The following is a 27991-nucleotide window of genomic DNA, read 5'->3' as shown; positions in this document are numbered from 1 at the left end:
TTTACATGCAAGAATCCTAGTTAAAACTAGTCAAACTAGTCACAATACTACTGACAATAATCCCTGAACACAGAGCAGTAGTAATCCCTTACACTGTTTGGGTTTGATCCCAAAACAAACAGGGGGTCAAAGCATTTGGAATGCTAGAACACAAAGCTAGAACACACATGCTAGAAACACAGTGGCAGGGCATCTGCCTTGCACGTATAGGCTTTTTTTTGTTGTTGTTGTTATTTGTTGTTTTGTTTTGGGCATTTATCTTGTGCTTAATTAATGTTCTATCTTTTCTGATTTTTTTCAATTCTGATCTTAAATTGGGGAAGATTTTGTCATTATTCCTCAAATATTTCTTTTGTTTTCCTTATTTTTTCTAACTATCTCATTGGGTATATGGTTTTTTTTGTTTGCTTGTTTGTTTTGGTTTGGTTTTTGGGCCACACCCAGTGGTGCTCAGTGGTTACTCTTGGCTCTGTGCTCAGAAATTGCTCCTGGAAGGCTCTGGGGACCAGAGGAGATGCTGGGGATCAAACCTGGGTCCATTCCAGGCAGACTGCATGCAAGGCAAATGCCCTACCGCTGTGCTATTGCTCCAGCTCCAATTATAATGCATATATTTGGGGTTTTTTTGTATGTGCATGTTAATATATAATTTTTAGTTATTCCACTGCTCTTGAATATTACTTTCTTCTTTTCTGTCTTTTTTCTTTGCTTTTCACTTTTGGACATTTCTGCTAAACTGCCCTCAGGCTCAAAGATTCTTATCATCATTCAGCTTTATCTGATCTGTATGGAGCTCATCAAAGGTGCCCTTCATTTTCAGTAGTGCTTGTATCTCCAACTTTTCTAGCATTCCATCTCTCCACTTATACCATCCAGTCATTCTCCTGTTGGGGTGTGAAGAGCATATGCAGCAGTACTCTAGGCTCACTCTTGTCCCTGCCCTCAGGAATCACTTATATCAGGTTCAGAGGACCACATAGGTGTTGGAGTTAGCAGAGTACAAGGCAAACTCCCTACCCACTGTAATCTCTCCAGTTAGTGGTTCTTGCAGTCAATCTAGTCTATCCACTAGTCTTCAGAATATTACCATAAACTATTTTAGATTCCTGATCCGATTACTCCAATATTCCAGCCTGAAAGGAAAACCTAATGCTTACTTTGTTTCTTCAAGCTATTACTTTTGCCTTTTACTTTTTTTTTTTAATGGGTTGGTTGAATACAAGAATAGTACCTTAAGCCCTTCTCTCTCTCCAAAGCCCATAATTAAAAATAATTATTTTTGGTTTGGGGCCATAGCTGGCAGTGCTGAGAACTTACTTTTGGCTCTGTGCTCAAGGATTGATCATTCCTGTTGGAACTCGGGATCATATGCAGTGCCAGGGATTAAATTTGGGTTGGTTGTGTACAAGTCAAGTAAGTGCTTTATCCACTCTACTCCCTCTCTTGCCCCCCCCCCTTTACTGTCTTGTAATGTTTTTTTTTTTTCTTGGTTAGTGGAGATGATGTGCAGGATAAAGGAGTTGTGAGAAGTCCCTTGATAGCAAGCGTAAAGTCTATCATGTGCTGGTGGATATGATGCTCTTCAGAAGTCCAGTGAGTAAGTCTTTTACTGAGCTTGTGCCTCTGGAATAAGAGCTTCACAAGTACTTCTCATGTACCCCATATTCCTCTTTACTCGGGCAAGGAAGACTGAACAGTGTGGGATGGTGTACTTCCCTTTCCACAGGTCATTTACACTCTAACCCTCCTTGCAGCACATCTTGTAAAAACAAAATGTTCTGGTGTGCTTCAGAACGATTGTTTCCCCCTTTCCCTCGAATATTCATGTGATACCTGGTTCAGCTTAGATTCAAATTCACAAAAATGTGGTGTCCATTATCAGAGTTCCCGCGTGATGGTGTTTCTGTGACTGTTTTGTTTTGTTTTGGGGTCACATCCAGCAGTGCTCAGGGGTCACTCTTGACTCTGCGCTCAGAAATCGCTCCTGGCAGACTGTGGGGATCATATGGGATGCTGGGAATCTAACCCGGGTCTGTCCTGGGTTGGCTGCGCACAAGGCAAACACTCTACTGCTATCTCCTTGGCCCCTCTGCGGCTGTTTTTTATTGTTTGTTTGTTTTTGGTTTTTGGGTCACAACCAGCAGCACTCAGGGGTTACTCCTGGCTCTATGCTCAGAAATCGCTCCTGGCAGGCTCAGGGGACCACATGGGATGCTGGGATTCCAACCGATGACCTTCTGCATACAAGGCAAACGCCTTACCTTCATTCTATCTCTCCGGCTCCTCTGTGGCTGTTTTTTAACAAGGGAGGGAGGGGAAAATTTTGTGTCCTGGGATATTTCTATCAGTTGTGGGCTACTGCTGAGGGCAGTTTCACCATCTTTCATGGCAGATAGCACTTGAATCTTTCGGCCACCCCAAACCCTCTTGTAGCACTACAAGCTCCAGAAGGCAGCAGTTTTGTGGAGCAGCAGAAGGCAGCCCAGCCAGCCAGTCGTTCTGTCCAGTCTTGCTAATGACCTGTTGGTTAAAAGCCACGTAGTATGCTTCATGCACTGTTATTCTGCATATTTCCAAGACCTACATCTGCCTCTCAGAAGGGAGCAGGTGAGGGCCGTCCAGTGTAGGTTCCCTAGCAGGAAGCCACTAGTCACTGAGGCTTGGATCCATCGCTCCCCTGCTTCCCTATCACACTGAGGCAGCCTGCAGGCAAGACCCCATGAGGATGTGCCTCCCTCGCCAAGCAACAACTGTCATTTCACTGGACCATCAGGTTCAGGATCATCTCCCAGCCAGCATGTTTCCTGCCATAAAATCAAGTGTCTCTGGCAGCCCCTAGGCTGAACCTGTGGGAGTTAGAACCAATGTTGAGAGCTTCTCAAAGGTTGGCTTGTGTCCTGGCTCACATAGAAACCGCAGGACATCATGCAACTGTGTAGGAGATGACCCCCACCAACTCCCACACTTGGGTTACTTTCACCTGTGAGGTTTCAGGTACAAGGTCTCCTCTTCACAGGCATTGCCACAGTTTGTACCACCTTTCTGGGAACAGAGTTTAGCAACGAGGGTAAGGTAAGGATGTGTGGCAGGGAAGCAACAAAGGCAGGACACACTGAGGTGCTACCTGTCACCTGGATGGCTCAGAGGCACTGAGAGAAAAACCAAAACCTGTCCAGGGTGGACCAGGGTGGTGAATATGCGTGGCAGGGGCAACTCGTCACCATTCCTCCCTCTCTGAGCTTTTAGCTCTACACTTATCCACACATCAGTTCAGTATGTATCAGTTCTGGGACAGGCATTCTTGTTCCTATCCCAGAATGGGAACGCTGAAGGGTTTCTTGGGAGTGCACTTGGATTTCTGCTTCAGTGAGCTGTGGTTTGTCTGTATTCACCGGTGGGGCTCTCCAATTTGGAAGACAAACTTTTCCTTCTCTCTCTTCTAGAACTAAGAAAAGCTGTTTATTTCCTAGTTTGTTCTGATGTTCTCTCATTGTCAGGACAGGGTGTTCATTCCCAAAACACCTCACAAGTAAAGCAGCAATACATTTTAATCTTCTATTGATTTGCAAATATATAGGAAACCAGTCCTTTGTGGTTATGACTTGCAAATATTACTTTTCACAGTGGTAAACTTGACTTTGTGGTTTTTGTTTTTGACTATTGCCATCTACTTATATTTTTTTATGAGGGTTAAGAACTGTGCTGGGTACTAAGAAAACTACGAAGAGTAAGACTATTTTCCTATTTTTCTGGATTATCATCTACTGAAGCAAAGAAAAATAGATTCTGAACAAGGAGCATTGGATGTTGTCAGAGGTGTGAGCTCCAAGTTTGAATATAATGAAAGAATAGGAAGGCCTGTGGCTATGAAATCCAACTACAGGATTGTGATGGGCTGACAAGGAAGTGGATTCTCCAGCTGTTCCCTCTACCAAAAGCTTGACAGCTTTGGGTTTCCTGACCTCAACTTCCAGAATGAAAGTTCCCCACAAAGATTTTAATTTCTGGATGTGACACCTGAGGCTACCTGTGATGGTTAATACTTGGGGACTGTATGCAATGCCAAGGACAATATCTGTATTGGCTGCACTGCAAGGCAAACCTCTTAACCCTTGTATGATCTGTCTAGTTCCTTACATATTTAAACTCGTGAATTTAAATCTACCTGATATTTTTGGCTTTTGTGCCATACCTTGTTAAGTGCTCAGGGATCACTCCTACTGGTGCTCCTGGGATCATGACATGCCATACTCATGGATCATGCCAGGCATGCAACCTGCTTGTTGTACTACTTCCCCCATCTGATGTATTTATGTGTGTGTGTGTGTGTGTGTGTGTGTGTGTGTGTGTGTATGCATGTGTGCATGTGTGATTTTTGGGCCACACCTAGTGGTGCTCAGGTATTACTTCTGGTTCTGTGTTCAGGGGACCACAGGGGATGTTATGGATCAAATCTGGGTCGACTTCATGCAAGGCAAATGTCCTACCTGTGCTATCATGCCTGCCTCTATCTGATGTATTTTAAGCCATCATAATTAGAGATGCTCAAATAGTCCCATAACTTAGCAAAAAGATCATTTTCATGGTGAATCTCAAGTCCTTTCCAGAGGCAATAGCTGGTTTTTGAGAAACTGCCTGACAATATGTTAAAGGTTAAAATGTGACGATGTGTTAAAGGTTCATGTTGCATAGTCATTTCTGCAGGAGTTCCTTGAATATTGGGAGACCACAGTGTGGGCTTAACTGCCTCAAGGGAGTTACCTCAAGTTTCCTGGCTTAAATACAGGGAAATCAGGTCATGAGTCTTTCTTGACTAATTCCGACACTGATACTCTTAGTTATAAAAAAAAAAAGGAACATTCCTTGTGTTTCTCTAAGTTTTCAATTTGCTTCTCAATTGAAAGCACTGATTTCTACTTTCTCTACACACAAAGAAAAGCTTTAAAAAAATATTGATGCCTAGAAGCATTATTGGGGGGGGGGATTCTGTTTTTTCTGAGGGACACACTGGGCAGCACTCAATGGACCGTGTAATGTCAAAAACCCAATACAAGGCCTGGCACACACAAAGTGTTTCACCACTAACCTACATGCCAAACCACAGTGGGCCTTTTTTCAGTGAAGCCATCAGAGTTCAACTCTGTATAGTAACATCTAAAAATATGTGGATATATATGTTCCCATAACATACCACATGTGCTATAAATAATGCTGTTGTGTTAAACTTGATGCTAATTGCTTCTGTTGAATGTGCTATTGGGAGTGTGTGCACAAAGCTTCTATTCTACCTCCAGCACCATCTCCTCCAGCCAACATTGATACTTCACAAGAAAATCTTATTCTGGTGTAATCCTTTATTCTTTTTAAGTCCAAATAAAAGTTTGGTTGAGGGCCCGGAGAGATAGCACAGCGGTGTTTGCCTTGCAAGCAGCCGATCCAGGACCAAAGGTGGTTGGTTCGAATCCCAGTGTCCCATGTGGTCCCCCATGCCTGCCAGGAGCTATTTCTGAGCAGACAGCCAGGAGTAACCCCTGAGCACCGCTGGGTGTGGCCCAAAAACCAAAAATCAAAAACCAAAAAAAAAAAAAAAAAAGGTTTGGTTGGGGCGCATGCCTTGCATGAAGCCAAACCAGATTCAATCCCCAGCATCCCATATGGTCCCTTGAACACCACCAGGAGTAATTCCTAAGTACAGGGCTGGGAGGTAGCTCTGAGCAACATGAGGTGTTCATTACCCTCCAAACAGGAAAGCTTTGGCTTTAAATTTCTTGAAATTTTTTAGTTTTACTTTAAAAACTGAGATAACACTGATTTACAATCCTATATATCAAAGTTACTGAAAGCTTCAAGATTTAATGTCTGATTTAAAGAATCCTTCAGAATTTTATTATTGTTTCTCAAGAGTACATATATATATAATTCATGGTCCAGTAGGATATAAGGATCACCCAGAGCCCGGTAGAGATGGAAAAATGGCAGCCTCACCCGTACTGATCATTATAGAACTTCCAACACATGAAAACCAAATGTGGTTGTCCCATGCAGCCACCCACTCTGAGTCTTGAACAACTCTAGCAGTTCCTAGCAGTTGAGGCTCCTGAGATGGCCCAGCCATCTGAGTCCCAGCCTCGCACAGCTTAGAGCTTTGAAGGTAGTTTCCTTTGGTTCCAGTCACAAAGTTGCCATGTGGCCTCTGATCTCCCTTTTCCTAGAGAATTTGCTTAAAACCAAACCAAAAAACATACTTGTACCTTCTAGTTACTTGTTTTGGGGGCCACCCAGATACCTATTCTTAGGAGCCTAGATGCTGGGGACAAGGGGAGGGAAACATGGGTGCTAGTAATCAAACCCAGAACCTCCACATGCAAGGCTTGTGCTATCCTACTTGAGTCAGATCAATCCATTCTTATCATTCAGGGGTATATAAATGTTCTGCAACCCAAAACTCTTTCCAATGACCAGGGCCCTTCCTTTGAATATCATAAAGACTAAAAGGCTGAAGCTCAGGTATCTCTGAGTGATGAAAGGCCAGTTCAATAATTGCAGTTACAGTTCCCTACCTTAAGGCAACTACTTTTCTGATTTGTTGTCCAGTGGTGGACCAAAACTGGAATGTTGGTGTTAAGTGCAGTACACATTAGTGGTAAAACCAAACCACTTAACATTCATAATAATGTAAAATAGTGCTACATCAGTTAAAAGGGGAGAGGAGGAAAGTTTGAGTATTTTTTTCTCAGACATTATCATTCCCTAGTGCCTTGGAATGCACAGCCCTGAGTTAGAGCCATTAAGGGCTCCACAGTTCATCACAGGGCTCAGTTTCCCTCTAAGATGCCACAGGGGTTGAAGAGAAAAGACAGCTTAGATGACCCAGGGTTAAAATATGGTGAAGTAGGGGCCGGAGAGATAGCATGGAGGTAAGGCGTTTGCCTTTCATGCAGGAGGTCATAGGTTCGAATCCCGGCGCCCCATATGGTCCCCTGTGCCTGCCAGGAGCAATTTCTGAGCCTGGAGCCAGGAATAACCCCTGAGCACTGCCAGGTGTGACCCAAAAACCAAAAAACAAAACAAAACAAAACAAAAAAAAAAACATGGTGAAGTAGTTTACGAAAAGCAATGACCCTACAGCCTCTCCTTGCTTTAGCTCCAAGAACACAACTTCAGTGTCTTTTGAGCAGCACAGAATTCTTTCCAGTTCGGCTCAGAGGAGCTGGAATCCCTGGAGCCACAGCTCCTGGTAGAGGTGTGGGCTAAACTGATAGCTTGTCTCTTAATTGCAAAGCCTTGTCTCCATGTCTGCAGACCAGCCCTTCTCGGGCTATGCGCCCATCACCAGCCACCAACCCTATACATGAAGCAGACCTGGACTCAGTCCATTCAGTTCTGGCATTCCACGTCTGCAGCTGCTTCAGTCTCTACCTCCAACCTCCCTTCCCTTTCCAGGGTAAATAGTGCCTCCTTTCTGCTTGGCTTGTTCAGTCTCTCTCTACAACCTCCCCCAACTCCTACTCCCCAATGACTTGGAGCCTCAGGCACATTCCTCTGGTTGAGTGAGTAATATCAGGCCTTTACTCACCTACTACCAACTCACCAGAAAAAAATTTAAACAAATTCATTAATTAAAAATTGTATTTCATCCTGTTTCTTCTCTTCATTCACTGGATTATGCTACAAGACCACCAGTAGAAAAGCAGTTACTGCTTTCGAATGCCAAGGTGATTCCTTAAGAAATGACAAGCAAATCGCCAATATGAAAGACAGGATGCTTTTTTCTGGCTACTACAAACCAATAGAGGAACGAATCCTCTCTGCCTGGTACACCAGACACATGGAGACACCGATTTTTTCACATTCTGTGTCTTTGGCACCAATTACTTAAAGCAAGCCCTCCTTGTGGTAAATATTTTTTTTATTGCAAGTTTTACTAGAAAAACTTGTATTTACAGGTAATTTCCGAGGCATCATTTCATTGGAGCAAAATATGATAATTTTCCTAGAAAAACCCATGGGAGACAAGGAATGCAGTTTTCCTTTTATAATTTACCATTATCAAGTAATCAAGAGCATCAATCAATTCCTTTTATACCAATATTACTTAAACATCATACAAGTCATAGGAACCTTACATCCTTAATCTTTAGTCAATCATCAAGTCTTCTTAGATTTCTAAAGATATGAAGATAAAACTAATTTCAAATAATGGCACTCAAACACCACATGTATTTGTAATGAGATGCAACATTCAACTTTATGCCTTATGTGTTCCATGGTTTAGCTGTAAGAACCCTCACAAGCTTTTCAGATCTTTATCAGTCTTGTTTGGGGGCCATATGGTGACACTGGGCACCTAGAGAGAGCACAGGGTGTCACTGATGCCCGATGAGACCATCATCTAAGCAGGTTTCTATGCTTTAGTGCCGAGAGTGGAAGTCTAACGCAGCTCCTGGACCCCACTAAGTGCCCTTGGTTATTCCTGAGCTGAGCCAAACACACAATCACTTATTCGCTGAGATTGATGAAGTCTGTCGTTTGATCTTCCTAGCAGCTTCCAGAATGGAAGCTGAGTTTACCTTGTCTCCAAATTCTTTCTCTCGGTGCTCAAGAAGAATGCCCTATAGGAGGAAAAAAAGAGGGAACATCAGGCTCTTCACTGTGTCAGCTGCGTACCTAGCATCAAGTCTTGGTCTCAGGGTGCCCTAAGTCTTGGTCTCAGGGTGCTGTGGGTAGAGATCTGAATTCAGCCTGGCTGGCTCTGTACAGGGCCAGGCCTTGTCCTCTGGGGAAGGCTGCATATTATAGTTGGGCTTCTACTTTGGGGATACAGGAAGTCAGGTGTGACAGAACAGAACAGAACAGGGTGATGCTGGAAGATACTGGAGCTGATAAAAGCATAGATGAGGCATCCTCAGGTAGGGGTAGTTATAAGAACAGTTCAGGTGAAAAGAACACAAAGAGCTCACACAGAACAGCCTTGGGGCACGGAAGCAGGGCTCAGATAACAGCCTTGGGCAGATATCAAATGACCAACTCGCAGTTTCCTAAGAAATGGAGGCCACTCACTTCGGATACCTTGCTTTATTTTTGTTTCTAGGCCGCTTTAGGCTAGGCTCCCTCCTGATTTGTCTCAGGGATAACAACCCGGTGGGACTTATGAGGGTGACCATATGGGGCTCCAGGGATCAAACTCAGGCCTTGGTTGTGTGCTTTATCCCAATTTCTGATACCTCGAAGCAAAAATACCCCCAAACACAAGAGATTCAAAGTACCCTAAAATGCTAAGAAATAAAATAAGAATAAGGGGCTTGGGAAAGAAAGATCTCAAAGGACTTGTATACATGTTTTGAACTCAGGAGCTCTGCGATTCCATTGTTGGCACCTCAAGAATCTGGTCCGTTGGGGCTGGAGAGATAGCATGGAGGTAAGGCGTTTGCCTTTCATGCAGGAGGTCATCAGTTCGAATCCCAGCGTACCATATGGTCCCCCGTGCCTGCCCGGAGAAATTTCTGAGCCTGGAGCCAGGAATTACCCCTGAGCACTGCCGGGTGTGACCCAAAAACCACCAAAAAAAAAAAAAAAAAAAAGAATCTGGTCCGGATTCAATGCACTGTCTAGGAATGACCCCCAAGCACTGTGGCCCCAAATCAAATAAGACAAAATGATCCTATAGGATGACTATATTCTAAGGTCTTATTCTTTTTTTTTTTTTTTTTTGGTTTTTGGGCCACACCCAGTGGTGCTCAGGGGTTACTCCTGGCTGGCTGCTCAGAAATAGCTCCTGGCAGGCATGGGGGACCATATGGGACACCGGGATTCGAACCAACCACCTTTGGTCCTGGATCGGCTGCTTGCAAGGCAAACGCTGGGGCCCCTAAGGTCTTATTCTTACCACTCGCTTCTCTGCAAGCACTACTTGAAAGCAAGGATGCATGAAACATTATTTCAAGGGAAATGCCTACTGGGCAGAGCTTGATATAGTAGGATCATAAAGTTCTGCCCCCAGGGAATGGGAAAGGTGGGGCAGCCCAGTCACAAGTCTCCCCAGGAGGAAGGAGCAGGGAACTCCAAGGAGCACCCACAAATCAAATATGTGCCTAGCAATTCCAGGCATAATCTAAGCAAGTATGGGGAGTCCCCTTGAGTCATACTGCCAGGTTAGTCACTACTGGGCAAGAGAAGGCTGGCAGGTGAGCCAAGCCCTGCTTGGAGGCAGGGGAAGACAGGAGGGCACAATCCCAGTGAGCAAGAGTGGAAAGAGGCTAAGCAACCCCTGAGGTGTAGCCGGCCTATGAGTAAGAAGCCAGGAAAGGCCCTTTGGGAACCTCTCCCAAAAGAAGGCTCCTGCAGGGCTTCTGGAGCAGGGCAGAACCCGAGTTCTGACTATTCCCCATGGCACCACTGATTTGCAGCGGCTCTTTGGCTGGGGTGTTTCCTGCTGCCCTTTGAGGCCCTTTGCCTGATATACAGAAGAGTAATAATGCCAAACACTCCATATTGGTTGATGTGGAGAAAACATTCGATCACATGTGCAGACACTGAGAATAAGGCACACAGGCCTATGACACTTGATACTTAGGTTATAGAAAACTAGCAGAGAGGTTCATGTTACATTGGACACTGACTCATACAAAAGTTTAATACAAACAAGAAATAGTATATATTAAGAGTTTTCGGGGAGGGAGTTTTTGTTGTTTTGGGGGTTCTCCCAGGCAATGATTAGTAAGCGTGGAGTCTTCCCGGTCATTTCTCAGCCAATCTAGCTGGCAGTTCAATGCAAGGGCTCAAGGATGTGGTGCTATTGAGGCGTTAGGGATTCCTGGGCCACTCTGGCCTGCTTGGGGCTCTGGAGCCATGCCCAGAGATGCCCAGGTACCTCTAGGGCTGTAGCTGGCAACTCTTGGAGACCATATGTGGTGTCAGAAGTCAAACTGCAGCCAGCCACATGCGATTCTTGCACCTTAGCCCCTGTACTAAATAGTTAAACCCATAATAGTGCCTAAGAAAAATCCTTGAAGGTAAGAATGTCCAACCACACTAGCCTTTATTCCTCCAAGTTGGGGAAACATGCACTATCAATTCCAGTAGTGAGAAGTGCCAATGAGGAACACGGATGTCATTCCCAGTGCCAGCAAAGCTAAGCTAGAGGCCACTGGTTCCCAAGTCCTCCTGACATACCCTGGAGTCTGTATTCCCTGCCTGCCCTCTAGTGCAGGAGGGCCTGGCATGGCTCAAGAATGCCAGGGCCCCACAGTCTGAGCTTCCAAAAGCACATGTGTGCTAAGTGATACTTTCCCCTCTTCTTCTTAAGCTCCCTGGCCTCCTGGAATAAAGGAGACTCCAATTATCCTATCTACACACCCAAGTCTCATGATCCATAGACACAGACACCCATAAATCTACACATGACCACTAAGAATTTACCTGTTTTCCTGCTCCCACCACAAAAACTCCCCCAAGGATGAAGCCTTCCCCTTCCAGGTTTCCGGAGAAGCCTCCCTTCCGGGCACGGAAGAAATTGTACCAGACTCCCAGCCGGACAAATCCCATAAACATCATCTTGCGCCTCTGAGGACCGAAGAACTTCTTCTGCAGGAGAAAAAGACAGGTCCTAGGTGAGCAATCTGTATGACTGCTTTCTGGGGCAGGGATGGGGCTTGGGGGTGTCACAGCAGAGAACTCATTATCTGCAGGTCTGTCTTCAACCTCTGCTCCTGGCCACTCACTGTCCTGCAACAGCCCTAGAGCTCCTACCCAGGAGAAGTACCTCCTCAACCTTAGCAGGAAACCCCAAGGCAGGTCCCATTCCAGACCCCTGATCTGGAGGCCAATCTGCATCTCTGAGCTCTGAGCAGAGCTGTCTGGGATTATAATGATTCTGTGATCAGGTGAGAGAAGAGACTAGAAACAACGTCATGATGCATAAAGCCAAAAGGGGAAGCCAATGGGGTTTTAGTCTTATTTCCGTGGCTCTCAGTCAGGAAGGCTCAAGTGGCATCCCAGAGTCCAGTTTGGAAAGCCTGGGAGAGCCCCTATAAGTTCTGAGCCACTAACAGGGAGCTCCGCCTCCAGCTCCAACCCCACCATACCCTAATGGAACTCCAAGGCACAGAGATTCCCCAGCCTCGATACCTGATCATCCAAGAAGATTTCTCCATTGAAGTAAGGCTGGAAGTCTTTCACCTCCGTCTTCACCTGCTCCTTCACCACTGCGTAGAGGGGAACGCCCAGCTCCTCCAGCTTGGGTTTCAGAGCTGACAGGGAAGCTGCCTCCTGTGAAGATAAAGGAATTCAGGGACACGCACACCCTGGGCACTGCAAGGTGAGGCCAGTGCTGAATACAGAAGAGCCAGGTGGCAGCCTCGGAGAAACAGAAAAGGGTAGAAATAGTCAGGAATACTAGGCCTCCGGAAGTGCTATCAGGCTGCTCTCCTCAACAAGGTCTCACCTGCTTTCTCCATAATAGGAAGGAGGGAGAGTTGAGGTTCCTGTAGCATATGCTGGCCCCAGCCTCAAGAGCAAACTGTACCCCATACATCTCCCCTTTCCTGGCCAAGGCACTATCCTCCCCATGACAAGTCCAGTCTGTCCCCTACCCTAGAACTGAACCTACCAACATGGACCTCCTAGTGATTAATTGCCCCCACTGTGCTGCACTCATCTCCCTTCTTTGTCAGACAACTCTCCTCTTGACACAGGGGCCTTGCTCCTTTCTGGCCAGTCCAACCTATGGGGCAGCTCCAAGTCTCTGTACCGATCCGCTCTTCCCTCCTTGGCAACATTCTCTACGCAGAGTCTGCCTGTGGCCACAGACCTGCATGCTCTTTTTGTTCCCTAATGCATCTCCAGGTTAGAGATGATCTTCCTTTCTCCTATCTTGGGGTGAGCATGTGGCTGGATAACTAAGGCAACAGAGAGCAGGTGGTAAGATCTGAAGGTGAAGGATGGCTACAGAGAGGAGGCAGTGAAGCTGGCCAGTGTGTATATGTGTGACAGGACAGTGTGTTTGATGGACGAAGGAAACTGCATGGCCAGGTAAAGCACTGATGGTAGGGATTAACGTCCTTATTCCCTGAATGTCAGAACGAAAGAATTAGCCAAAAATCCTAGCAAGTGTAGCCCACCTGCACAATACAAACACACCACCACAGGGTCGCAGGTACATCTTTTGCATTTATGTTCTAGAACAAGGACTAGATCAAGCAGAATTATTAGACAACACTTATGAAGAATGGTCTTAGGTGGCAACCTCAAGATCAAGCAGAATTATTAGACAACACTTATGAAGAATGGTCTTAGGTGGCAACCTCAGGCAGAGGAAACTGGTCGTATAGGGTCAGGGACCAACTGTGAGAATGCACATAAGAGTTTTGCTTTCTATTTTTTTGTTGTTGTTGTTGTCTCAGCAGTATCAGGGATGGGACCCAGGTCTCGAGCGTAAGGTGTGTTCGCCTCTGGAGAGACAGAGCCCAGCCCCTTACAAACTTCTCTGAGATGAAAGGTTTTACTCACTTTTCCCAGGTTCTTTACTCTGGGTGTGTCAGTGCACAAAGCCCTCAAGTGGAAATTGAGTCACATACACTGGGCCACTCAAAATAACTGACTTCTATCATCCAACCCACTCTTGCAAGTTTCCACAGAATGTTCTGCCAGGGCAGTGACTAGGGCACTGGAAAACTGGCACTTAGGACATTCTGGGAAATGGCTTTGGGAAATCAAGTCACAACAGGTTTCCATGTCAGTGTTTGGAGAAGCCTGGAATTGAAGGCCCTGGGTTTGTCCTTTTCTCTTGTGGGAGATCTGATGCCCTCGAAAGAGAACCCACACCTAAAACTCAGGAACCTACAAGTAAGGCCTACTAAATGGAAGGGGAAAATTAAGGCAACAAGCTTAATTTAGGTAGCTAATCATCTGAGCTTAAAGGAAGTTATTCTGGATTTATCTGAGTAGTTCTAATCTAGAAGGGTCAATATAAATGAGAAAGAGAAAAGTAGAAGGGTCTGTCATAGTAATGAGAGAAACTTGACCAGCCATTGCATGCTTTAAAAATGGAAACAGGGACCAGAGATAAGTTTGGGTAGGACACTTGCTCACCCAGGTTCAATTCCTGATATCCCACTCATCTGGTCTCCCAGGCCTGCGAGGTATTATTCCTGAGTGCAGAGACAAGAGTAACCCCTGAGCATTTACCAGCTATTGCCCAAACTATCCTTACCCCCCAAAAAGAGAAAGGGCCAGAGAGATCATAGAGGTTGTCAGGTGTTGACCTATCATATAGCTGACCTTGCTGGTTTAATCCCTGGCACAACATATGGTTCCGGGCCCTTTCAGGAGTGACTTCTGAACACAGAGCCAGGAATTGATCCTGAAAAGTGCTGGGTATGGCTCCAACTGCTTATTCTCAATCTCTTGTTCAAAACATTTTTAATTAAAAAAAAAATGGAGGCAGGGGCACCAGGATGTGGATCAGTGACAAAGCACCTGCACTGCATGTCTCCTGGTACCATGGGAAGAAAATAACCACAAAAGAGGAAGAGGTCATTAGTCAAACAATGCAGACAGCTTCCAGCTAGAAATGACAAAGAAATTACTTGGTTCAGAATTCTGATCTCTAGAATGGCAGAAGCTTAAATTCAGAAACTCATACTTTCTGAGAGCAACCTAACTTTGTCACAATACTGTACCCCAGTTTTCTCCTTTGTAAAATCTGAAGTTGTATTTTCCAGGAGTTTGGTGAGGGCCCAGTGAGCTCGCAGGGGATGAAGGCACGAGATGTAAGGAATAGTCCTTGTTGTGCCATGGGCATTCTTTACTTTCCAAAAGTGAAAGAAAAGGGATCAGTAAGTGGCCAGAGGAAGGAGGATGCCAATTCTAGCAGAGCAGGCTAGAGAGGGAAGGAACAGGAGCAGGAGTAAGGGGCCAGAGAGATAGTAGATAATAGGAAAGGAACTTACCTTGAATGCTTTCAAGCCAGGTTCTATTCCCTGAGGCCTACCATGAATGATTGATTCCTGAGCACAAATGAAGCCCTGAATAACAATGTGTATAACCCCCAAACAAACAAATAATAGAACAGGGACAGTCTCGTTGGCAGTTCTTCCTCATGAAAGTATCATCCGTAGAACCTGGGGTTTCTGCCACTGACTGCCCGCCTGGCCCAGACAGGCCACATAACCACCTCTGTCCTAGTTTACTTGTCTGTAATGTGGCAAGCTGAACTCTTATCTTCCCTTGGCAGGCTCTTTCCTTATTGGACAGACAACAATGAAGTGCCAACCTAGAGAACACTCAAATTCTGACAAACTCTCAGGTCACTAAGACCATCAGCGTGGCTGATGTCCACCATGCTACAGACCCTAGGTCACAAATTCACAGAGAGGCCACAGAACTCACACTTGTGACTTGCTACTCTTTGCCAAGGCCTCCAAGTAGGGTTCTCAAGAAGAGTTAGACTTGTAGAAACTTTTTTTTTATTTAAATAAATGCTGCAGAAATCTGAAAGATCATCAGAGATATAATTTTTATTTTATTTTATTTTTTTTTTTTGGTTTTTGGGCCACACCCTGTGCCGCTCAGGGGTTACTCCTGGCTATGCGCTCAGAAGTTGCTCCTGGCTTCTTGGGGGACCATATGGGACGCCGGGGGATCGAACCTCGGTCCGTCCTAGGCTAGCGCAGGCAAGGCAGGCACCTTACCTCCAGCGCCACCGCCCGGCCCCTTATTTTTTGGTTTTTAGGTCATACCCAGTAGCTCTCAGGGGCTACTCCTGGCTCTATGCTCAGAAATCGCCCCGGCAGGCTCGGGGGACAATATGGGATACCGGGATTCAAACCACCATTCTTCTGCATGCAAGGAAAATGCCTTACCTCTGTGCTATCTCTCTGGCCTCCCTGTAGAAACTTTATAAGAAGGCAATTGGATGCTTTCCCTGGTGCTGCAGCTCAACCCTGATACCCCATACGGGCTGGCCAGGCCCGTTTCAGGAGCAACCAGACACTCCTATTCAATAATCATTTCTTATGCAGGACATCAGGAACACAGAATAAGACTGCTCCCCGTTCTTGACTAGGGGGAAAGGGGGGGAGATGATCCAGGATGCTAACTCAGGAGGACCAAGTGAGAGTCAAGTTCATTGCTTCCCCCAGGAATATGCTTCGCTGTTAAATAAACTGGAAAAGGGAATGAGTGGAAGTAAAGGCACAGACTAAATAGCAGAGATAGGACCAGTATAGATCAAAGGTGAAAGTAGGTCCACCTCTTTGATCTTGGCTTAGAGAGGGGCAGGCCCTACATGCTGGAACTCTGTTCTCAACAGAACCTCAGAGTCACTTACCTCTCGACATAAGAAGCAGCCAGGTCTCCGCACGGCCATGATCACAGCTCCATTCTTTTCCCAGAGCTCCTTTGCTTTGAAAGTCTTTGGTGCTGCAGAGAAGAAAAGGGAGCTTCCTTATCTCTGTCCAGTCCAGCCCACCCCCCATCAGCTCATAAAAGGCACCAGTCCTGACAGAGATGTGAAGGCATTTCACAGATGAGAAAGAGCAGACAGAACTCTACATGCACAAAAGTCCATCATGAATGGTACTGTAAAGCAAGGTGCCTCAAGAGAAGTCAGAGAAAAAAAAAAAAGCAAATAGTAAAAAAATGTTTCATATTTCTGGGGAAAATTAATACAGAATAAGAATCCTAATATATATATATATATATATATATACACACACACAAAAAGACAACTTTCCCCTCACCAATTTGTAAGCATGGGCATACCAAACAAACATTTCTGGAAAAAGGGAAAGCTACTTTGCTGATATTTAGCGATCCTTTAAGGTGAATAAGTGGCCCAAACCCAACTACTATCAATGTATTCAGGGGCTAGAACCAATAACTCAAAAAGCATGCATTGGGGCCCGGAGAGATCGCACAGTGGCGTTTGCCTTGCAAGCAGCCGATCCAGGACCAAAGGTGGTTGGTTCGAATCCCGGTGTCCCATATGGTCCCCAGTGCCTGCCAGAAGCTATTTCTGAGCAGACAGCCAGGAGTAACCTCTGAGCACCGCCGGGTGTGACCCAAAAACTAAAAACAAAACAAAACAAAACATGCATTGCTTTCCCAGTTCAATCCCAGCTTCACATGACTCCAACCCTCACTCACCAGGCAGCTGGTGTCCCCTGACCTCTGTGGCAACCTGGTAGCTTCCAGTACCACTAGGGCCAAGCAAAACTCTATCACCAGCTGGTAGGCCAGGCACCAGCATGAAGTGGTCCATGGCTAATGAATAATGCGTGGGAGCACCCCCAAAGCATTCAAAATAATTTAAAGAAAAATATAACGAGGGGGCCAGAGCAATAGTACAGCAGGTAGGGACGGGTCTCACATGTTGTAGAACTAGGTTTGATCCTGGGCATATATCATATGGTCCCTCCCCATGCCTGTCTGAACTGATTCCTAAGTGCACAACCAGGAGTAAGCCCTGAGTACCAGGTATGTCTCCCCAAAACCCCCCAAAATATAATTGGGAGGTTGTGAAGCATATTCAGCCAGTGATGATCCAAGGCTACTCCTGGACCTGTGCTCTGAGGTCATTCTGGGCAGTCAGTGTTCAGGGGATCAAGCAGTGCTAAGAACAAAATCAGACTCCAGAGTACAAAGCATCCCAGTCCTGTGGCAGTCCTTTGACACTCCCAAGCCCTCAATAAAAGTTTTTTCAAAAACTTCTTAACCTAAGTATATTAACAGTAGTATTATTCATAGGATAGGGCAGAGCAGTTATCAAACGAGGAAATCCCCTGGGGTGCTCCAAGATGCAACACTAGCCTGCCTCTGTGATCGGCCCTACACCTAGCCCTGTGACCTGGACCTAAGAGTCTCCTTTCCAATCTTCCATGTCTTGCTAATCAGCTATGCTACTCTGCATGAAGAGTGAGGGGAAAAGAGAAAGAGAGAGGAGAGAGAGAGAGAGAAAGGAGAGAAAGGAGAGAGAAAGGAGAGATAGGAGAGGAGAGAAAGGAGAGAGAGGAGAGGGAGAGAGAGAGAAAGAGAGAGAGAGGAGAGAGAAAGGAGAGAAAGGAGAGAGAGGAGAGGGAGAGAGAGAGAAAGAGAGAGAGAGGAGAGAGAAAGGAGAGAAAGGAGAGATAGAAGAGAGAGGAGAGAAAGGAGAGAGAGGAGAGGGAGAGGGAGAGAGAGAGAGAGAGAGAGAGAGAGAGAGAGAGAGAGAGAGAGAGAAATTACGGCTATGGCATGCTCACCACTGTCTGATAATAAACACAAATGAGACCTCAACAGGACAAGCCACGATGTTAGCATTTCCCAGAGGAATCCACAATCTTGTGGAATGTTATAAGGAAAAGAGGGAGTAGGGTGGGTGGGTAAAGAATCCCCAGTTCAAGAAGACCAACTCTCAAGGTCTGGTCCCGTCCTAAGGAGAACTGCATGGTGCATCACACACCCGGCTCCCAGCCATGACAGGGCAGGCTCCTCCGTGATTGCACAGAAAGCAAAAAGGCTTCCCTTGGAGGTCTAGCCTGGAACCATTCAAATTCTGACAAACTCATGCCACTATTCAGGATCAGCATGGTCAATGTTCTACCAGGATACAGATCCAAGGCCACAAATTCATGTGTGTGGTATCCTTTCGCATAGGATTCCTAAGAAGAGGCAGATCTGCAGAAACTTTCTAAGGTGGCAATTGTATATGTGTGTGTCCTCAGGAGTTACAGCTGAAACCCAGGATCCCATACTGGCTCGCCAGGCTCATATCAGAAACAGACAGACAATTCTCACTCAAAAAAGCATTTCTTGTGTGTTTTGGGCACCAGGAATGCAGGATTAGATACAATCTTTCTCAAAATTATTTGACTTGTTCTCTCTCTCCACCTCCCTTCATTTTTGTGACCCTCTAGGAGCTGGGATTTTCTCAAAACACCTTAGAATGGTTGATTTAGGAAGCAGAGGTACAGAATTGCTAGATATTACAATGCAAATATCACTTATGTCGAGAGACGACAGAACATTTAAAATGCTTCCAATAAGAAAAGGAAAAAGCTCCAAGGAAAAGACACCATGTGCAAGATCACAACTATATAATAATACATGCATCAAAAGGAACATGTAAAAATAAAAACAATGTTTGCCAATTAAGGACTCATCAGTCATTTTTAAAGTGCTATTAAGTTTTTCCTAATGCTGTTACAGTGTTTTTTTCAATAAAAGAGCTATTCTGGGGGCGTGGGGAGAGGAAGCCCGCTGCATCCTCATGCTTGGAAAAGTACTGAGCCCAGAGGGACCCACCACTTACCCATCTCTATTGTTTTCAGGTCTATATCCTCCAGATACTCCAGTGTTGCTTTCTGGGGCTTGGCTAGAAACATGTCGGTGTTGGCCAGGAGTAAAGCCAAGGCAGCAGCCCCCAGGGCCCCGGCACCAATGGACCACATCCCCATGGTGAAGAAACTCGGATCCTGGAGAAAAGACATTTCTGGAGATTGGGAGGAAGGAAGAAGACGTTACTGCTCCCACGAGAAGGCTGGAATCTGATCTCCCAGGCCGAGACTCAGACTGGGCAATTGCCCAGAAGGCCGGAGGCAAAGGAGGAGGAGCAGCAGCGTCAAGAGGTGGGACTGACAAGGGCCACTAAGCCTGCGAGGAGCTCAGCAGAGAAGGAGCCCCGAGGGTACAAGGACACGTGTGGCTTCGCTCCAGGAGTTTACCAGTGAGCGGTGATACAGAACGAGCTCTCTCAGATATTTCAGCGGCTGGTCCCTCGCCCAAACCCAAAGCTTTGACTGCTCAGATCCGACGTGGTTGTCCATGATGTCCCCTGGGGGCCAGCGGCTTCTCTTCCCTCCTTGGTTAATACATCTCTTTCACAGTGCAGGTCTCAGCTACTGTCTCTCTAGGGAAGGGGAGGCTTTCTCCTCTGTGACTGCAGGATTCTTAGAACACCTTTCATTGTTCTGTTCCTTTCCCTTCTTTCTCCTTAGAACCTGGAGTCTATACTTCCCTCAGTACCAGAACAATTCTGTGAGCAGAGAAAACGCAGTGTGTGTGTGTGTGTGTGTGTGTGTGTGTGTGTGTGTGTGTCTGTGTCAGTGTGTGGAAGTTTGTAAGTGTGAGCCTACATGAGTGGATATAAATGTGAGAGAAAGCAAGTGAGAGACAGAGAGAGAGACAGAAAGAGAGAGAGAGAGAGACAGAGAGAACATTTGTATCTAACTGTCCTATCTAATTCCATCTCTTCTATCCACAGGCTCACCTCTCCCCTGTAGGACTTGCCTTGAGAAAGGAAGTCTCCAAAGGATTAAGCAAAAGTCATAATCTGCCGGTTATGGCAAAGGGAGTGGAGGAGATGCAAAGAGATGACAGCTGAAATAATGTGACAGTTTTCAACTTTGGGGAGAAAGAAAATGGTGGTTAGGCTAGGCCAGTGCTTCTCAATTATTTTCTGTCATGTTCCCCTAAGAAGAAAACATTTTTCGCATCCCCTGCGCGACTATAAATAGTATCTTTATTAAAAAATCTTTAACCTGCAAAACTAAAATATATAAAAGAATTTGAGCTGAATTTTTCATTAGCGGTGATGTCTGGATTAATGGCTACAATGAGCACGTTCGCCAATGCATAGCTTTTCAAAGTGGGGTTTGAAGCAGGACACAGCAACTCTCAGCTCCAGAGACACACAGAGACATAAACATGGGGCTTAGCTTGTTATAAGAGTGTTTGCCGAGGTCAAACGCGCCCCCCTTTACGCCCCACTATTTGAGAACCACTGGGCTAGGCTGATAAATTCAGATTTGACTCGAGAAATAAAAGGGCCAGAGAAATGAAACAAGAGTTAAGGCATTTGTCTCTCACACAGCCAAACCTAATGGATCCCTGGAACTTTGTATGGCCCTCTGAACCCTTGTCAGGATTGATCCCTGAGTGCAGATCTAGGAGTCAGCTCTGAGCATCACTGGATGTGGTGCCCAGGAAAAGAAAAGAAATAAAAGGAAAAGGAGCTTCCAGGGAGGGGCATGACCAAATTAAAAATAGCATCTCAACTTTGGCATCTGCTTACCAGGGAAGCAAGAAAAGAGGAGGCTGGGAATGGGGAACTGCTGTGGTGTGACTGATATGAGGGACTTGAATTGGGAGAGCAGAAATTTCTTATAATCCCAGTACTCAAATGTGGCCTCGTACACTGGCAGGCTGATTCTAAGGAGAAAGAAGCAATCTCTAGCTTTCCCTCAGAACTGAGGAAACATAGACTCCACTATAATCAGGCAATGTTTGAGAGCATTGTCTGATAGACAAGAAAGCTAGCAGAGCAGGGAGGCTGGCCGCTCTGGAGAGCAGGCTCATGGCCGGCCTGTGTCTTGTGGAAGGCAACCAGTGGTGAGAAGAGGCATCAGTCAACGAAGTGCCACTTAAAATGTTTAAACTTGCTCCTCCGGGGCCTTCACACTCAGACACCATTTTAGGAATATTTTTGGAATCCTGACCCACCCATGCTCCTTCCCCCTAGAAGTATGTGTTCGCCCATCTGGGTGTCCAAATTGTACCATGATTTTCACATGCTGGACATGCTGCCTTGCACTTACCTGCCCTCTTCTCTCCTTTGGCTCAGTTCCTCGATTGCCCTCTGAATCCCTCCTACCTAGCCCAGTACCTGTCTGGCACAAGGTGGGCTCACCATAAACGTGTGGCCAAATTAAGGGGAATAGATATAAATGGTGAAGAGGCTGATTTATGAAAAGCCAAAGGAGGGAACGTGCCACAAGTCACTTAATTCTCTTACATAGGAAAGTGACACATTACAAGATTAAAGCTCCCCCAGCCATCAGGAAAACCACATTCTCTCTCCTACTCTCTGTAAACAGGAAACCCCCAGGAGCCTAGTACCATTTCTGGGTCTTGACGCACTTCAAAACCTCCTGAGCCTAAACACACATGTATATGTATGAGGAGCACATAGCCTGGTCTTTAATGGCTGACCTAGTGCTATTTCTGCATCCACATGCAGTGGCCAGCCTACAGCTCCCCTCCAGCGGAGGCAACACATGCCACATTCATGCATTTCAGAAAGCCCAGGACCCTACAATAAGCTCCCCCCCCCCACTGCTGCTGATCATCGGGCTCCATCCCCCCAATTCATGACTGTCCCCATTCATGACCACTCCGCTTTTATGCTCATGAACACAATCAACTCAATATTACTACATAAATACAACTAGACACAATATTCATTTCCAAACACATACTTGGCACTGACCTGTTCGATACAGACATGCAATGTATTGAGTAGTGTGGAGTGAGGGTAAAGGCAAGGGAAGAAAACTAAATGATAAACTAAATGATGCCCCAATCTTAAGGAGACAGAAGCTTCGTACAAGCGTACAAGTGAGAGATGAGATGGTAAGAGATGAGAGTCAGTTATATCTAGTCAACCAAAATGAAGGGGTCCTGGGGGCCGGAGAAACAGCACAACAGTAGGGCGTTTGCTTTGCACATGGCAGACCCAGAACAGACCTAGGTTCGGTTCCTGGCATCCCATATGGTTCTTCAAGCTTGCCAGGAGCGATTTCTCAGTCCAGAGCCAGGAGTAACTCCCGAACACCTCCAGGTGTGGCCCAAAAACCAAAAAAAAAAAAAAGAATGAAGGGTTTAAGGAGTTAGGGAGAGGCTGTGGCACAAGGGTGGAAAAAATACAGTAAGCCTGGGAGAAAGCAGGGGGTGGGTGTGTATGCTATAAGCACAGTGATAACTCCAATTTTCATGGCCCAAAGTACCCTATCCAGCCCTGCAGCCTCTCTCTTCCAAGAGTTGAAGCACTAAATGTGGGTTTTAAGTGCACTGCCCAGAATTGTTTACCCACCCACTTGACCATCTCTGGCCATCACCCACAGAGTCACCTCTTATAGGATTGGCAGAAGTCACAGTCACTTCTGCTGCAACACTGAAATACTGGCGCCTTAGCTGTGGAGACAAGCATCCTTGAACATTTTGTTTCCAGCAATCTCACATCTGACTCTTCCATGGATGGCAATCGGAGAACACTGGGTCCTGGCCCCTGGTTAACCCTGATTGGCCCTCAGTCAACCCTAAAGACCATGCCCATTCTTGAGCACTGGCCCTTCCTTTACCACCAAAGCTCGTTCTGAATCCCCAGCTAAAGCAATGGAAGGAAAAAGAGCTAGAAGGAGTCTTGATATCTAAACATCAAGCATTTCCACATGGATCTGGTGAGATTCATAGACAAGCACTAACTCAGTGGCACTAAATACTGTGGCCTTGTCTCACTCACTTATCTGTCTGGTTTCTGGCCCACAACGCTGGAGGTCACAAACTTCTACAGGGCCAAAGAGCCACCATGGCCCCAGCGCCTGAGTCTGCCTCTGTCAGCTCACCTCCCTGAACACTCCTCTGTGGGCTGCAGGGAGTCAAAGGGCAGGATCCCCCTTGTCTTAAGGAGAAGCCAGAAAGAGCATCTTCTTTTTCCGGTCAACAAGATCCATCCTACCACCACACTATGCTGACTCCAAAGGAAATTTACCCTGTGGCAGATGTCCCTTCTCTGCCCTGCCTTTCCAGTCCCCTTCCAGCCAGGAGCAGTCTGCTTCTTTGAAAGCTAATAGCAAAGCTGTCTGCATCCCAGCCAGCCCCCACCTGACCCAGCTGCAGTCTTCAGTTCTCCACTGTGGGGCTTATCTGATCTCCTTCCACCCCCACAGAAAGTGAAGCACCCCAAGACCACAAACAAAAACAACAGCTGGGGCGGCTCAGAGGGCAGCCAGGCGGTCTAGGCCTGGGCAGGGAGAGGGGCCCAGCTGCACTCTCTAGGCCAGACTGGATCAATTGATCCCATTTGATCCCATACCAGGCCTCATCCTGAAGAGCTACAGAACCCACTGTTGGTCTCAAAAGCACTGTGCTTTGGCTCTGCACATCCTGGGGCCTCAAGGTGGCCCCTGATCAATACTTTCCCCCAACACCTCCCATTTTACTTCCAGAGTTCCTCCCTACAGCCCCAGTTCCACAAGGCACTATTCTATCCAATGCAGCCCCGAATACACTCACTACCCTAAAGATCATCCGCACCACTGCTCCTGCTGAAAGACCAGCCCAGCGGTGAGCAGGTAGGAGGCCGGACTCTAGCATCCTCCCTATGGCCAGCTGCTCTCTCACTCAGTAGGCAGGACTCCACCACTCTGAACCCTGGGGCCACTTCAGTTGCCAACAATCAATCTCCAGGAAACATCACAGTGGAAAACTGCCAAGACCGCCTCCCTCAAATGCCCGCAGCCTGCAGCCCTTCCACAAAGTGGAGCCAAGTTTGAGTCATCTGCATTCATGCAGATTGTAACATCAGTCAAGTGCCGACTCACGCATGGGTCACACAGACCGGCTGAAGGGACGCCAAGGAAGGAGTCCCAATCTTCCCCCCTGCTCCCGCGTAGCCCCAGCTACTCAGACCCGCCACAGATCTTCTGCCTTTCTCTTTTCTGTCCCTAAATAGGAGAAAACGCCTCCCCTCAGTTCATGGACCCCACAGTGCTGTACCATATTCACAACTCATCTCCACCTTTTTCAGTCCCCCAGCTTAGTGAATGACAGGAACAACAAACATCAAGACCCAAAAATCTGAGAGGGATCAATCTAGCACATGTCTGGACTAGGGGTTCAATCCCCTACACTGTATGGTCCTCTGAGCAATGCCGGGTGCAGCCTAAAAGGTCTCCAAGCACCACTGGGGCAGATCCCTAAATCATCACTCACTAGAAGAAAACACTACCATAAGTCTGAGGCACATCTGGCTTTTGCTCCACTGCCCATTCACAGGACGATCTCATAAAAGCTGTGAAGACACTTGCTCTGGATCTCTGTGTCTGGTTGGACAAAGGAACTAAAGACTCTATGTGGCCATCTGTAGTAGGACATCAAAAACTTGGGAGCACATGACCACAGCATAGGATCTGATGTCTAGGAAGCTGGAGTGGGGGCGCCCATTATAGATATTCTTCGAAGAATCTCTATTCTCTCCCCCATCCTCCTATTCTTTTCAGTTTAGGAGCTGCCTCTGGGCAGGAGTTGCTGGAGCAGGAATAAAACTGGGTGGGTTAATTCATGCCTGAAACAGGTAGAGACAGCATGTTGCTCCACCATGAAGGATGCACCTGCCCGGCCATGTCCCGCCCAGGGAATCCTCCCTCCTTAGAATGAGCTGGCCTGAGGCAGAGGCAGCCAGAAGCAGAAAGGAGCACAGAGGGGACAAAGGAGATGAGAGTGCAGGTGGGCTTTCTGGCAGCACACCCCAGGACAGAGGCCGCAAGGTCTGTTCCAACTCCCTTTACTCACAACTTTAGTCCCTGTCCTCCTCCATGGAGTAAATGAGACATGGAGGGCCCAGAGAAGGGTATGCAAATTCCAGGTCACATGTGGTGATGGGGGACGGGGTGTGTGTGTGTGTGTGTGTGTGTGTGGCTGGTCAGTGGCTGTGTCATGACCCAACTCCCAGTCTGTGGCTTTTCATCCCTCATCGGACAGATGTGTACTGGTTAGAGAAAGGTCTGGCAGGGAAGTCGGCGGAGGGTAGGATAAGAATGGTGGTGGGAAGCACAGTTTAGGAAGTCTGGTAGCCAGCCTGAAAAAGGCTGGAAGAAAAACTGGTCCTGAATTGAGCCTGAGAATATGACAGCTGGGCAGAACTCAAGCTCTACAAGAACTTTGCAAACAGTCTCTATAGAGCAGTGCTTCTCAATTATTTTGTCATGCCCTCCTAGGAAGAAGAAAATTTTTTGCACACATCCCCCCGTGCGACTGTAAATAGTATCTTTGTTAAAAAAAAAAAAAACTTTAACCTGCAAAACAAAAATATATAAAATAATTTGACCTGATTTTTTTTTTTTTTTTGGTTTTTGGGCCACACCCGGCAGTGCTCAGGGGTTACTCCTGGCTCTATGCTCAGAAATAGCTCCTGGCAGGCACGGGGGACCATATGGGACACCGGGATTCGAACCAACCACCTTTGGTCCTGGATCGGCTGCTTGCAAGGCAAACACCGCTGTGCTATCTCTCCGGGCCCATAAGCTGATCTTTTAATCAAAGGTGATGTCTGGATTAATGGCTACAATGAACGTTTTGCAATGCATAGCATTTCGAAGCGGGGTTTGAAGCAGGACACAGCAACTTTCAGCTCCAGAGACATACAGAGACATAAACACAGGGCTTAGCTTATTATGACAGTGTTTGCTGAGGTCAAACGCGCCCCCCTTTACAGAGCCTCACGCCCCACTATTTGAGAACCACTACTATACAGACATACAAGAGAAAGTTCTCAGAGTCATCTTACCACATCTCATCTTAGAAACCCTTGTGCCCCTTTGCGTCCCAAAGAAATCGGGTCCTGGATGACAGGAGCAGGCTTGAAAATGCAAGCACAGAAGTCTGGTGACATGGTCCCATGCCCCAGGAGCAGTAGCAGATATCCCTATTTCACTGACAACCATGGAACCTGCCACATGCAGTAAGACTCTCACCTATCAGCCTTAGCTGTCCATATCCTGCTGTTTGGGGGTACAGGAGAAGGGGGGAGATGTCTGCCTGATTCTGGCCCAGTTGGCCTTAAGGACACCAGATACAGGAAGTTCAAGATTGTCACTGAAAGTGGAACAAGAGGACATCAACAGCTCCTGGACGCTGGACCTCTGGGAAGGATGAGGTTCTTTCCTCTAATAGGCAATTCCACAACCCCATTCTGCCTCTCACTTGCAGGTACATCTGCGGGGCTCAGGACCCCTACAACTAAGTTTATGAAGGTGAACAGGCTGGCAAAGGCAATGCCCTAGAGCCCATTGGGCTTTAGGACCAAGCTGCCCAATTCATCCCTCCCAATGGCCCTCAACGCTGGCGCATTGGGACAGACAGTTAGAAAGCGCAGAAGAAAGTGATGCGGAAGCCTACGAGGCCCTGAAGAACTGAAAGGCACCACTACTGTCTCCTTTCACAGGGCTCACATTCACTGAGCCTTTATGAGCAGGACAGACCTGAGTCAGTCTTTGCCAAAGATAGCTAATATAGCAAGGTAGCAAGAGCTGCCCGGGATCAGCCTGAAATCACTCGCCTCAACTCCCAGCGCCTTTCTGTTGGCCCCAGGACTGCCCTCTGCTCTGGAGGCAGTAGAGAAGGCAAAGGGCCCTTTCAGCTGTTATCTCCCGGGCCAGAGGGCACTGGGCACAGAGTTGAGGAAAATGTTCTCATGCTGACTGTGGCCAGATTCTGGAGCCTCTTTGCTCCACTTTTCTGGAGGAGTCAAGTTTCCAGTAGGCAGAAACTGATTCATTTTAGGGATAGCTATAGAGTCCGGGGTTAGCAGTCCCCGTTGCCTAAATTAAGCTAAAGTTTGTTTTTTTGGGCTTTACCCAGAGGACTGTCCAGCCTTGGTGTCTTTGTTAGGGGAAAGGGGGAAGGTATGATTCCATACAGTCTTTGTGTATCAAAACTAAGCCTAAGGAATCATTTCCTTTTCCAATCATCTGCCAACGTTCAAAGGAAAGTAAATCCAAATGAAAACAGTAAAACTGAGGTGCTGAGACTGAAACAGAGAAGTAGAGAAAGATGGGGCCAGAATATCAGCCCAGATTTTGGACCCCCTATGGTGCTGTCTCCCATAGCCCTATTTCTCTATCTTCCAGTCGTGCCCCGCAACCAGTGCTGCTGATCTTCCCTTTAGAACAGCTCAGAGCACTCGGGCTCTTTCCCATTCTGACTCGGGCCTGCACCTTGGTGGAAAAGGCGGGAACGGGGTGCTGCTGCTAAATGTCTAGACAAAGCAGGAGCCCGTGGCCCTGGGAAAAGTACTGCAGACTGCAAGAGCTGAACCTGGGTCAGCCAGATAGATGACTTGTCCCCAACAGTTCCAGGGGTTCAACCCGAGGTGCCCGGGTCCAAGGTGTGATTTTTGAATTTTGGACCCACCCCAATGTGGGGTTGAGGCTTTGGGGTTGGGGTCGGGGTTAATAGA

General features: G+C 46.8%; 1 protein-coding gene across 1 annotated transcript; it reads right to left on the bottom strand.

The window, feature by feature from the left end:
• Positions 1–7891: 7891 nt before the first annotated feature.
• PRXL2A (peroxiredoxin like 2A) lies at positions 7892–19730 on the bottom strand. The gene is made up of 5 exons (XM_049790739.1): positions 19289–19730; positions 16328–16419; positions 12127–12267; positions 11419–11583; positions 7892–8612 (listed from the first exon to the last, which is right to left on the bottom strand). The coding sequence occupies exons 1-5, from the start codon at positions 19464–19466 to the stop codon at positions 8496–8498; spliced, it is 693 nt and encodes a 230-aa protein (XP_049646696.1). The 5' UTR covers positions 19467–19730; the 3' UTR covers positions 7892–8495.
• Between the last annotated feature and the right edge of the window lie 8261 nt (positions 19731–27991).

Source organism: Suncus etruscus, chromosome 17 (assembly GCF_024139225.1).
Source record: "Suncus etruscus isolate mSunEtr1 chromosome 17, mSunEtr1.pri.cur, whole genome shotgun sequence".
NCBI classification, from domain to species: domain Eukaryota; kingdom Metazoa; phylum Chordata; class Mammalia; order Eulipotyphla; family Soricidae; genus Suncus; species Suncus etruscus.
The sequence above is the reverse complement of the archived record's forward strand: the minus strand, read 5'-3'. Positions and strand labels throughout refer to the sequence as shown.

Coding starts and splice junctions, on each gene's coding strand:
- PRXL2A (XM_049790739.1), bottom strand. CDS start 19,466: ATGTCTTTTCTCCAGGATCCGAGTTTCTTCACCATGGGGATGTGGTCC. Junction 16,420..19,288: donor CCTGAAAACAATAGAGATGG/GTAAGTGGTGGG, acceptor TCTTCTCTGCAG/CACCAAAGACTTTCAAAGCA. Junction 8,613..11,418: donor TGGTGGGAGCAGGAAAACAG/GTAAATTCTTAG, acceptor TTCCTCCTATAG/GGCATTCTTCTTGAGCACCG.